Genomic DNA, 13703 nt, shown 5'->3' with positions numbered 1-13703 from the left:
GTCACAACCTGTCTGATCCATCGGTTGTGTATGTTTGTGCTTGCCAAGATACTTGTAGGCCTCAGTCGTTCCTAATAGCAGTTTTTATGGTCCTCTCTGGAGGCAAAATATGTTAAAATGTTTTACTTCTTTTAATCAGGTGGTGCAGTGCAGTTTACTAGGCAAGGAGTGTGAGTGTGTGTGAGTGTATGAAAGTGTTTTATGCCTTATGCTGGTGCCTCTGTCTGTATTTTCTTTGTCTTTGGTAGCAGGTAGCTCTTTGTTGTGGCAGGTGTTCAAGGTGTGTTTGCATGCTGCACAGTGTGTGTCTGTCTGGCTGTGTGTGTGTTTGTGTGTGTGTGCGCATGCAGGTGTAAAGGCAATAGTTCATAATTTATGGGAGTGCTGTGGATATAAACAGTCATTTTTCAGTGTATTGTTGACTCAGTACTTTGCACCATGCCTGATGTTGGACGTTCGTGGTTAATCAATACTTGTAATAAATCTCTACTAGTAATGCGGCAGCCACATTTACTCAAACATGCACACACACACACACACGTACACACACACACACGCGCGCACACACACACACACACACACTTTCCATTCAACCTGTGTTTGTTAATGCTTGCAAATTCGGGTGCTGCTGTGTTTTCTGTGGTTGTTTTCTTTTTCTTCATTAGTCCAACCAGCTTTAGCCTTTTAGACCAGCTCACTTGCACTGGCATTTTTCACTTTCCAATTTGTGTGTGTGTGTGTGCGCCCGCACACAAGTTTGTGTTTTTGCTTTTCCAGTTTCCATAGAGACATATATAGTGCCACACCTGTATGAGTGTATGCATTCATGTGTCAGTTCATAGCAGAGTATTTGCCTGCCAAAAGTACATTTGTTTGCCTCAAGTGTTCTGTAGAAGCTCAGACATACACACAGCTCCACCCTTACTGAAATACACCAGCTGAGGCTCAAGCCATAAAAATGGACTGCTCACTCTTGTGTCCTGTGGCTACACACAGACACTCTCACACTCTCTCTCTCTCTCTCTCTCTCTCTCTTTCTCTTTCTCTTTCTCTATCTCTTCCTCCCTCTCTCTCTCTCTCATACACACACACGAACACATGGGCGCACACACATATGCAAGAACCTCGAGGTCTACAGCAACGTTTGATGTTTTCCTGAAGTCTCTGATGAGTCTACAAAGGCAGATGGTTTCTGGAGAGACTGCGAATGTGTGTATGCTTCAGACCTTTTGCATTTGTGCCTGTATAAAGCATGTTTTTAGTCCTGATTAAATTATTTAAATTTTTTATTTAGTTAAATTCAGCATCTCTTTAAACAACATATGTTTTAATGTATCTGATTGGCTGGAGTAGGCAATTTACTTAACAGTCATTATCACTATCTGTCTTTTAATCTGTTTCTGCATCATTCTGTGCCAGTTTCTCTCTTATTCAGTTGAGTTCCTATTATTTCTTATTGTATTTATTTTCCTATCTGTCTCTCTTTCCAGCTCTGTCCTCCGGGATTTGCCAAGGCAGATAGAGCCTACAGTAGGTGTTAATTAGGGAGAGAGGTAAGGGTAGAGACGGGGGCAAGAGTGGAACAAACAAGAGAGATGGGAGGGAGATGATAGTTAGAGCAAGAAGACAAAAAGACGAAAGCAATGAAGGTCCAATAGTGTTTGGGAGACAGTCACTAGGGAAAGACAGATGCGAAAGCAGAGCAGAGTGGAAAAAACACACAACAATAATTCGGTATACAGCTCCGAATGATTTGCCAAGATCACACTCTGCACTGAATAACCAAGCATTCATTCAGCTGTAGTGCATTTTTTTTTTTTTTTTCCATGAGAGGTGAAGCAACAAAAGGTCTTTACAGTGCTTTACTACTCAGTCTCAAGGGTATCTGGGTAAATGTCATTCAGTTAGATCAAACACACACCTGCCGACATTGTTTTCGCACTTCAATCTGGAGGAGTGCTCAGCTCAGGCAGCGCATCAACAACAAACTCAAGGCCAGGAAATTAACCTTTTTTATGTCCACTGGCTGCAGTTGCTCATTTATTCCAGAGCCTATCTGCCATTTTAACATTTCACTTCTTTGATTGGTTTTTTAGAAAGAAATCAAAGCCTAGATGATGATTGGGCGTTTTGTCAGCGGCGGTCGCATATGTTACTTACACTTTTCTATTTGGAGATACTGTAATTTAATTTATGCATTTTTGGATGAATGCCATTTAAACAGATTGAGCCAGTACTCACACTTTTAAGGTTGTATTTGGTTCTTCTACTAGGTCACCATATGTCAGTATGTGCCTTTGGGATGTGTGGGGCATTGAAGTGTTTTTCCACAGGTTCATGGCCTGCACAGAAATATCAACCCGCAGTAAAATGTAGGCAGTGAGGATGAGAAGCTGAACCTATTTGCCGCATTTTGAGTTGCAGTAAACAATCTTCAAGGTTGAAAACGGCAATGTCCTATTTCATTTGCAGCAGAACCATGGAAGTTGTCAGTACAGTTTAACATGAGGGTCCGCAGCATATTGAACCTACTTGAGTATACTGAAATGGTTACCTTATTTTCATGCTTTGTTAAGGAAGGAAAATGTTAGTTTTAGCTGCTGCTGAGACGTAAAAACTGTTCCGTTCTCAGTACTATTTCAGCTGCTGTTCAAGTATTTAGATTTTTACACTAACTACAATTCGACACACACCAGCACATTTTCTTGCTTTATATATAGATTTCCATCTCTTGTGTAAAAGTGTGGGGGTTTTCTAGGAATGATAGATTTGGCCTTTATCAGGTCAATATTAATCCAATATTTAATGCCACATGTACATTGACAAAGTTATTGGTTGATGAAACCATTCTTCCTGTCTATACTGGCCATAAAAAGTCAGTACAAGTCTGTACTTTTCAAGGTAGCATTAATGTACCTTTTTTCTACAAATGTCTGATAGTGGCATGCTTTCATTTGAGTGACTTAGTGTAATAATTTGTTTTGCTGTTGCCCTAAATGGTAATCATTAGTGTGCCATGATACAATAAAGGACAAATAATGATGACAATAATGACAATGCCAAAGAATTACTTTATTCTGCTTAAAAAGAATATAATTGACACCTATCCACTGTTCTGAAAGGGTGCTTTCCTACCATCTTCTAAAGTTGTCAGTTAATTACATAATTTGCTGTTTGTGCGTTTAGTTTATGTTCCAATTACGTGTTGGTTTATGCAAGTCTCATATTGGCTTCGGCACAACTTTGCATTTTAGTGCATTTTTAGACAGGTCAGAGTCTGTGGATTCTTAGTCTGTATAGGACATTTTCAGATTGAATGGGACATAATTGAGCTTCTGGTTCCTGTTAGTCTTTATTTCCATCCAATATCTGTTCAATAATATACAGTTGTGCTGTGCTGGAACACTCCCATGCATCAGATTTGTTGCTGTAGTAATAAAACACAGATTCATTTAGGAACATGCAGCAAATGGTGGCCTTGACGCTGGATTTGAGCCCCTCTTCAAGACACAAGCTGAATAATTACAAAGCAGTTCACACACAGGTAAACTTTATTATTTATATTTAATAAAACTTGAGTGTGGTTTTGAAGTGTGGTTGTACAGTAGATAGTTAAAGCAAAGCTTTCGAATTAAGTGGATTTTATACATTGTAATCATGTGTTACTATAGTATCATCTTAGCTGATCAGGTCATATCATGCTTTAGTTGTAGTCCCTCAACTATGTTACCGTTTTCACATTTCCACAGATATTGAATGATAGTGGCTTCTACCATGTCCATATAACTGGAGTTACATCCCTATTAATTCTTTGTTCTCCTTGCTGTGTTTTGGCTCCATAATTCAGTGTGATGGAGAGTCCTCATCGCAGCTAGCAGAAGGTTTGCAGCATAGATAAGATGGCTTTTTTTTATTCATAATTTGTAACATCTTCAGTATCAGCAGCCTTTAACAGCATCAGAAACACAACCTGCTCTAACCCTGATGTTTAATTAAATTTTTGAAGAGGCGCATGTCAGCTTTTAGCTTCAAAGTCAAAGCATAGAGCCACCATAGCTATTTGGTAGACCTTAAACAGATGACTATAAATATAACTTGAGATTTTAGGGCACTGTGGTATTTGCTTGCTTGCATGATTTTGTTTTGCAGTATTGGAAAATGGAAATAAATACAGCAGCCAAATAGCACATATGTGACACACAGACATTATACAAATATTTACTTTACATAATCAGAACCATCTTTTATCCACTATTACATTTAAAGTTATTCTTGCAGTAAATAGAATTACAGAGCAAACTCTTCAGCTGCTATGATGCTGTGCACATATGTAATTGAATGGAGACAAACACACGTGCAGGCAGCTGGTATCAGAGGTCCTGCTCTGGGTCTGCGGGAACAAACTGCACAGGATATGAACCAGCCATAAAGAGAATGCCTGCATATGATTGGTTTAGGTGTTTGAAGACATCCAGACCCAGCACACAATAGATGAACTTAATCTCAATTAAAGTTTTATCAATTTACTTTTCATAATCTTGCATTGTTTAGAGGTCAGGCTTAATTTATGGGTGCTGACATCTATAATCAATCCTGCAGAACACGAATGGTGCTTGATTCAATGTAATGAAAGTTTCTCAGCTATGAACCCTGTTCTTGTTTGGGTGAGGAGAAAAAAGCAGGCAGAATATAGGTTTGTCTGTTCGCCTCTCAGAACAAATGAACAAAAGAGCGTGTATGGTGAATGAAGGGAGAGAGCAGAAGATTGGTTTTGGGGGCGCGGAGCACTTAGCGTATACCTTCCACATACAGACAGAGTCGTCTAAGCCACATACATAAATTCATCTGTTTCATCACTGTTAGCAACGGTTCTGTTTTTCTCTGTGTGTGTGTGGATAGTTTCATTGCAGTGGCATTTAACAGGTTGCTCTGTGTGTTCATGTGCATGCGTATTTAAGTTTTTGTGTATACAAGTGCATATGTACAACTATGCATGTGAATGTGCGTATGTGAATCTACCACAAGACCCATCCTAAATGTTGCCTTGGCAACAAGCTGACTGAAGTAAATGAGTGTCCGGGCTCTGCTGAGGGATTGTGGGAAAGCAATATGCCAACGTTCCGCCCCATTAGTTTGACGGACATCGTGTTTGGCCTATAAGGGGTCAGTTGGCAAGGGCAATCATATTAGTATTCCATAGGAGAGACCTCTGGATTGGTTTTACTCTAATGTCGATCTACTTGTGTTTGTGTGTGAGTGTGTGTATGTATTTTCTTGTGTGTGGTGGGTGAAGAGGGTTTGCTGGAGGTAAAGCTTGTCCTGGCATATAACACTGCAGGCAAGTGTGTGTGCGTCTGTGTTTGTTTGTGTGCCCTGCTGGGGGTTGCAGGCTTCTCGCCAGGTAAGCATATCGCCAATTATCACTTCCCTGTCCCCTACTTCTCTGGCTCCCTCTTTCTCTTTCTCCCCCAGCATCAGTCAATACAAAGCCTGTGAGGGATATGAGATAACACCTAAACTGGTCAACCGCCTGCTCAGCTGGCTGGTCACTGTTTTAAAGAAGCCAAAACACTCATTTGTACCCCTCTTGCTGTGTCCATCCATCCATTGCATCCATTTCATCCTTTCTTCTCTCTGAACACCTGCTTAACATTCACCTCTTCCCCTTTTGTTTTTAGCTTCCCTAACTCTCTTCACCTATACACCCCTTTTTTTACACTTGATCCTCTTCCAAATCCGTCTGTCTTTGTCCAACTGTGCTCTTCAATCCCCCGTCTAGTCTTTCTCTGTCTCTGTGCCGGTCTCTCTGTTTTTCCGTTTTTGGGTTTTTTTTTTCATTATCTCTGACCTATGTCTCATTCTCTGGTAGATCAAACTTCAGTTGCATTAAATGTTGATGTAATATTTTATATGTTAATGAAGGCTAAATAATGAATGCTGTTTTTTTTTTTTAATATGGAGATTAGTTTGACAGTTCCTAAAGAGTTTTTTTTTTTTTTTTTGAGTCTAATAATATAAATTAAATTCATGACTAATTCATTATTATCCGTTGATGTCTGTTGTTGGCATTAGGTGCAGCCAATTACGGCTGATTGTTGAGTAGTTCAGGTACTCCATTTGTATGCACCAGAGTCAGTGGAGTATGAACAAGTATCTTTTGACACCACAGTGATGCTAATTTGGTTAGGGCTTCCCTTGTCTCTAGTGTCTAAATGAGGGATGCATCAATAAAAATTCATGGTACTGTATATTGAGCTGATGAGGGTCTGACTTTACTACAGTATGTCCAAAAGGAAAACTGATTTGCTATGAAGTATAAAAGATATATACTCATTAAAGAAATTAAAGCTGGAAGCACATCAGTAACAAAACACGAGCAACCAGCAGTGGAATATCACAAAAAGCTAGACTAATGTGTCTGAATTTTGATTCTTTAATTAAATATTTCCCTAAATTTCCCACATTGGATTAAGATGGGAGCATCTACAGCTTTCTGTTAATCATTCCAAAATGCAAGAAGTTGGGTTTTGCTAAACCAGAGATTTACTTACTGGGCATGCCACACCTGTCATTGATGACACAAAATGTCATTAGTATCCAGTATCTTGGTTTTCTGCTCACTAATGAGCAGTCTGTATCATAGTGAAAGAGGTTGGACACAGCTTGCACCATTTAAAAGCTTAGAATCAGATTCGGCTTTATTAGCCAAGTATACTAACACAAGGAATTTGCTTCTGGGCACTAGCAACTCCTAATGGGCTGCACAGAATATGCTTTACTGTAAACAAGACATAGACAATGTATGACCTAAAGAAAACAAAAGTTACAACTATGTGTGGCAGTCTTCACACCGTTTCTTGTGTATCTAAAGTGCTGCGTGTATGTACAGCTTAACCCGGTTCCTTGTGTGAAGGTGCAGTGGTTGACTAGTGATCAGTCAAATTACATTTTTTTTAATATTCTCTTATGTTTAATGCTTTTATTAATTTTTTACATCTATGCTCTACATCTCTCTCTCTCTCTCTCTCTCTCTCCCTCTCTCCAACTCCATTTCCCCCTTCCTTGATGTTCTGCACACAAAAACCAGTGGCAAGATTCAAATGCTCATCTGGTCCCAGCTGACTGGCCCCTCTCTTTTCCAGAGCACACACAGCAAACGAACTCAACTGTTGCCTGAGAAATTTCCCAGTGACGTCACAGTGTGTGCTGGGCTAGTGTTAACAACATTATGGGTGATAATAGACACCCCCATGCTTCCTCATTTATTCTGATGCCATCTGGATTTTTCCTTTCTTGATTTATTAAAAATAGATAAAAAAAATTAGCAATTGTTTCATAAGCCATCCGCTTTTAAAAATGGTAATGTGTGTGGGGTGGCTGTAGCTCAGTTGGTCCTTGGGCAAGACACTGAACCCCAAGTTGCTCCCGGTGGGTCAGATGAGCACCTTGTGTGGCAGCCGCCGCCAACGGTGTGTGTGTGTGTGTGAATGGGTGAATGGGAATCAACATTGTAAAGCGCTTTGGATAAAAACGCTATATAAGCGACCATTTACCATTTACCAATTAATCAGGAGGGTCAGCTGGTCTGGCCATGAGGATGTGTTTGCACATGTGTAGGAGTATGTGTTCGTATGTCTACTGTGACCATTTTTTAAATTTGAAACAATGCCTTACGGCTGTGCAGCAAAATAATTTCCCCACGTTAACAATAAAGCACCTACCCACCTACCTACCTACCTATCTACTTAACCCACCTACCCCACCCCCCTACCAACTTACCTCGGTATCATGATCTAACATCATAAGGAGTCATTCTCTCGCACACTTTGGCCAGTGATGCCTGCCTGCTAGCACCTGGTACCTCAAACATTGCCCGTATGTGATTTTTAATTGTCGGAATCTATTTGTGGCATTGTGTCATGTAGACTCTACCTTAACCAGGTGTGTTTCTGCTTTGGATTCTTTTGTCTAAAACCGAAACCAACAACCCACATAACATTTATTTGCTTCAGTAAAGCTAGCAGAACCAAAGTAAAACTTGTTTGTACCCTGAACTTCCTATACCCGCTTTTATTCACTACCTCTGCAGGTTACACTTGAAGTCTGCAGGGAGGCCTCTCTAATTGTGTAGATTCTGTACCATAACATCAGTCTTTTATGATTCCACAGTCAAATCTAGAAAATTGCAACACTGTTTTAAAAAGGTAAATGGGAAATGGTAATTTTTATTTACAGTGTTCATTGTCTTTGTCTATGCATTCTTGATGCATGATAGTGTTGCTCATTTGCTAATTGGCACTAAAAACCTATAACCTAAGTAAAACTGAACCATAGTACTGGACTAATTGAAGTCTTAGCCTGACTGTGGCATTAGATGAAACAGTTTTCTGAAAATAATTTTAATGGTAATCTGTCCAATAGTTGGTGAGACATGTTAGTCAAAACCGTAAATACCAACCTTTTAGTGGTGCTAGAAGAAACATCATAGGTTCTTCAAAGTCAGTAGCATTCCTGTGGGAACCTTGATAAAATCCACAAAGGTCATATGAGAGAAAGATCGTGTGACAGTAACAAACAAAAATAACAAAAATAAGATATTGGTACCCATAATACACAACTCGGATCAAAGCAGCATACGCAGCATAAAATTGCAGAAACCAGTGGAGAGAAATTCATAATTTTAATTCTTAATTTCAAAAAGCTAAATATTTTATGATGAAAAATGTTTTTATTAATTTAGTCATTTTGCCCTTTGCAGCATGACCAGATGGACTCAGTTGATTTTCTTCTGTGGAAGTAATTGAAAATATCAATGCTTGCAGCCACAGCTCATCCTTGAGCACTAATACACCTGCATGTATCTGTTCTGAAGAAGTCCTGCTGGTGCAGATTTACTTGAAACGCATCTTTCATTTGCACTCCCCTCCGCTCATGAGCTCCCCTGTCATATTTTTGACCACATTGAAGTGACAGAACAGTGTCTGAATCTGCTCAGTAGCATGCAGTGCTCATGCTGGGCTATTACAGCAGCTCCCACAGAGTCAGAAGTTACCACAGTACAAAAGACAGTTAACATGGGCTGTCTGCAGTGAATGCTGTGAGGGGGACATCTCTACATTAGAGAAGCGAGTATTGCAGAGAGACTGAATAGGTGTGTGGATATTCATGAGCTCCTCTCACCAGGTTCTGGGCCTGTCTAAAGATACAGAGTTCTTCTCTTCTCTATCTAAAAAGAAGCTATCTAACTTTGGCATGACAACATTACAGCTTTCTTGTGAGTGTGTAGTTAGTGACATTATTTACAGCTAAACGAACAGAATGTGTGAAAATTTTCAAACATAAGAAACATGAAGGACACTGCAGTAAGGTCACTGTGCATTTCCGTGATAGACTGACACGGTAATAACTAATTTCAAAGAACATTATTGACTGTAAATATCATTGAGTGGGTTCAGTGTCTTGCCCAGAGAGACTTCGACATATAGCCGGGACCGGGGATCGAACCACTGACCCTGTGGTCCGTGGACCTTTGGTGCCTTTACCAACTGAGTCAGTATGAATCATAAATCAATCAGACAAAGTCAGACCAAACTGCACCTGGAGAAATTTACTTGCATGTTGTGGTAAAAAAGCAGGAGGGAACAGGAAATTGTGTGCGTATTGTAAACATAACTTCAAAGAGCTATCACGGGAAATGTTGTTAGCCTTTGTCACAGTCCTCACGCTCACTCCTCTGTTCCTTGTATTATATTGCCAACAGTTACAGAACAAGAATATTAGCAAACATTTCCTGAATAAGAGATCTATCCTATCTCCTTTATCAAAGCACCTCGACAGAGGTTTACCTCACAATTTTGTGGGTCGAAGTTTAGTCAGATTGAACTCTAGAGTGAAGCAAAGGAGCAGAGTCAATTCACATCTGGAAGCAAATGTGTCTAACAATGTTTCACATACACATGACTGGGAAGCAAATTTTGATCTGGGTGCAAATGCACCAACCTGCAGAAAGAATGTATTAATGAGTTTCTGGGGGAAACATGTAAGAAATATGGGTTAGATGGTCTTTGTGGTTACATGCTCTTAAAAATGTCATTAAACTGGAGAAATGGGCATTCAGATGCAAACACACAATCTGCACACGCATTATGAAACAAAAGATATTGTCGGTTTATGTTTCGGTTTAGTTTCCATTTATTTTTTCTGATTGTGTTTCTTGCCTGTTTCCTTATCTTCCTCCAGACTATTTTTAAATCGGCTGTTCTCCTTTGTTCCCCTCCCTTCTTCCTCTTTTCTTTTCCATCTCTCCATCTTATCACACTTGTTCTCTATTTCAGAGTTGGGCTGCTTCAAAGTTTGTCTGTGTGTGTGTGTGTGTGTGTGTCTGCGTGCATGCGTGCGTGGGTATGAGAGAGAAAGTCCTTGAGGTAACACACAAACCATACACCACAGGTGCACATAAAAATACACATACAAACACTTTGTACACATTAACACAGATGCAGCAGTATTTCTCACACATATACATGAACACACACACACACACACACACACACACACACACACAGCTTGAGTATGGTATCTGAGTGTGTTTTTGTGCACCCTGAGGAGGTAGCCAGTGCTCTGAGCTTTGGCTTTCACACCCTCACACTTGTGCTTAGCTCACAGTGTGGCTCAGTTCAACATGGCACAGCATGACATGGCACACTACAGCTCAACACTGCATGCGATAATGCCAACTTAACACAATAGCATTCAGATAATATCAGACCCCTGCCTGGAGCTCCTCAGTTTGGCGAAACACACCGCTGTAACAGCTGGCCTGTATAGAGTCAGATGGAGATAAGAGCCACAGGCCAACACACTGAGCTGTGACATATGGATGGGTGTTATTGTACTATTTTCACCAACTGCTGATAAGTCTCACAGCGGTGTCACAAAATCCTGCCTGACAGTTGTGTTTTATTCTGGGTTAATTATGAATAGTTTGCACCAGGCTCATATATTATACGTCGGTATTCTTACAAAACTAAAGCATAGCCTTCAATCCTGACTTTGAGAATTTTACAGTAAATCTACTCTTGTTTTGTCAACTATATTTTTGATTAATTGCAGCCTCTTTTGTTTGAGAATTGTCACGAATTCGTAAAGTTTAAAGCTGCCTTCCTAGGACCATATTAAGATCAAGACTTTGTGAATATTAACTTGTGTCTCACTGCAAGTGCTGCAAAGATTCTGACTGAAACTGTAATTGGCACAGCTGTAAAATTGCTTTTTCTGCATCATTGCCCTCCTGGAAATGAACACAGTTACGGTCTTTCGATGTGGTGTGGATCAAAGATAGATACACATTTCTGAATTCTGTGTAGAATTATGAAAATCTAATTAATAAAGACTAATTGACCAAAAAGTCAGAGTCAGCTGAGTCCTTAATAACACATTAAATTGAGCAATTAACTAAGGCAGTAACCCTAAAATCCATTAAATAGACTGACACGCAGAGAGACAGATGCGTTGACTTATTAAAAGAAAAACTAGCAAGAAATTCTGCTGTTCAACACTAATACTGACATTATCCAGGTCCTTTCACCACTAAGCTTTGACAGCTGTAAATGTGTCTGCTAGACTTAAAATATCAGTTTCCCCATAAGAAGTCAGATTGCAAAGGATTCACAAAAGCAGGCCAACTCATGTGCATTTCCTCTCTTTTCTCCAGTGGACGGAGCGATTCACCGTGTTGCTGGTCCAATGCTAAAAAAGGAATGTGCTTCCCTCCATGGCTGTGAGACCGGAGAGGCCAAGATCACCTGCGGCTATGGCCTCCCAGCGAAGTGTGAGTACAAAGTGTCTGTCTGAGTGTTTGTGTAACTTCCAGCTGCTCCAGTAAAGCTGAAGAAAAATGGGTTAAACAGCCTCATAAATAATAAAAGAAGAACATAAAATCCAACAATACTGCTGGCTGAAAACAGAGCAGTTTCTCCTTGTTCACAGACATCATATACAATTAAACTGTTTACTTTCTTTGCAAAGAGGACTTAAACTAGATCAGCTTCCTTCTCAGCCAAGCTTCTACAGCCAACTGAAACTCATCTACTGTAGGTATCCATAATAATGTCACTTTCTGGCTTCCATTTATAGAAAAGTAAATGGCACTGAATTATTAAGTGGCACTCCACTGCAGTGTGTATAATGCGATAGAGAAGATTCAAGATGACAGAAAAAGCTTTTATTTGTGTTTTATTTTAGAAAAAAAGCTGCTTCCTGATGTGTAAGACTCAGTAGAGTGTCAATACTTGATGTAGAATTAATAATAAGTCATTTTTTCAGAGTTTACATTTTAATTTAATAACCCTCTGGAAACTACAAGTTCATCGGACATTCTTGGGTGTGTAGATACTAAGGACATTACGTGAAGTCTGCAGTTTCAAACCACACAGGTACTGATTTTGTGTCATTCTGCATATATATAAAAGGTGGCTAAAACGTAATGTCACAAACAGCTTTTTATGTAATAAATTATTCGGATTTAGACTATGTAGTTAATATGAGCAACGAGCAAAAAGACTCAAGCTTTCACAAGCGACCGTTTAAGAAAACTTTTTTTCTTAGCAGTACCTAACTAATATATTCACTGGTGGTATGTTGTTTGATCTATGAAATCACAAGTAGTCCAAAAAGTCAAGATATTCCAGTTAAAATGAAAAATGAAACAAAAAAAAGTAGCAAATTATTAGAAATATTTTAAAATCAAATTTCATTCAACTGTTCTTTTATTTTAGTGGAGCCCACCTTCTTGCTGCCACTTTAACTGAAGCTTGATTACATGTTTTATGTGAAAGCTTTCAATCAGTAGTTCAAATTGTTTTTGTTTTATATACTTTAATAGAATTACCCATTGATTGAAAAAAGCAAAAGGATTTTTTAAATAAGTAAAGGAACATACATTTTAAAGCAGTGGGTTTTTCTGTTTCCCTGTCCTGTTAGCTCAGGTTTATCTGACCAGACCTCAAGATTTGAATCTACTAGTTTATTAAGCTGATTTGTTTGAGCTCAGCTCGGCAGAGCATCACTATAACATCACAGCAGTGATTGTTTAGTATTAAAGATGGCACAACAAGATTTTATAAAGTTGCCCCTCGGCTTTTCATGTCAACTCTTTAATAAGTCCCATTCTTTTATTGACTTAGCATGACATAATCAGATACACATAGAACATTACAGTACTTGTCTCATACTCTGTGTAGTGTACACTGTTCAAATTGTTCACATGTTACCACAACATGTCTCCACCCCCAAGTGCTCCAATTTTAAACGTGGTCTGCTGTCAGAAGCTAATTGGCATATTACAGTGTGCCACTTTAATGGCACATATACTGCGTAACACTAAAAGGTACTGCAATAATGTAGCCGTCAAGCTTTGTACATTAAAATGGTGTGTGTGTGAGTGAGTGAGTGAGTGAGTGAGTGAGTGAGTGAGTGAGTGAGTGAGTGAGTGAGTGAGTGAGTGAGTGAGTGAGTGAGTGAGTGAGTGAGTGAGTGAGTGAGTGAGTGAGTGAGTGAGTGAGTGAGTGAGTGAGTGAGTGAGTGAGTGAGTGAGTGAGTGAGTGAGAGAGAGAGAGAGAGAGAGAGAGAGAGAGAGAGAGAGATTAAAGGAACACTGAAACTGTGTGATATCAGCTTATATTCCCGCAGAGAGTCTAAGTTCA

At 39.5% G+C, this 13703-nt stretch overlaps 1 protein-coding gene and 1 long non-coding RNA gene across 4 annotated transcripts in view; both read left to right on the top strand.

Annotated features, from left to right (window-relative positions):
- Window positions 1–13703, top strand: part of macrod1 (mono-ADP ribosylhydrolase 1) — a 109605-nt gene that overhangs the window by 64228 nt on the left and 31674 nt on the right. For all 3 annotated transcript variants that reach the window (XM_067517911.1, XM_067517910.1, XM_067517909.1), the window contains one exon: window positions 11714–11830. In XM_067517911.1, coding sequence (XP_067374012.1) covers window positions 11714–11830 — 117 coding nt within the window. The remainder of the gene's footprint in view (window positions 1–11713; window positions 11831–13703) is intronic.
- LOC137133869 (uncharacterized) lies at window positions 5–4939 on the top strand. The gene is made up of 3 exons (XR_010915304.1): window positions 5–1209; window positions 1491–3544; window positions 3848–4939. It is a non-coding gene; the product is annotated as an uncharacterized lncRNA (long non-coding RNA).

Source organism: Channa argus, chromosome 10, assembly GCF_033026475.1.
Source record: "Channa argus isolate prfri chromosome 10, Channa argus male v1.0, whole genome shotgun sequence".
NCBI lineage: Eukaryota > Metazoa > Chordata > Actinopteri > Anabantiformes > Channidae > Channa > Channa argus.
This window is presented reverse-complemented; position numbering and strand designations above follow the sequence as displayed.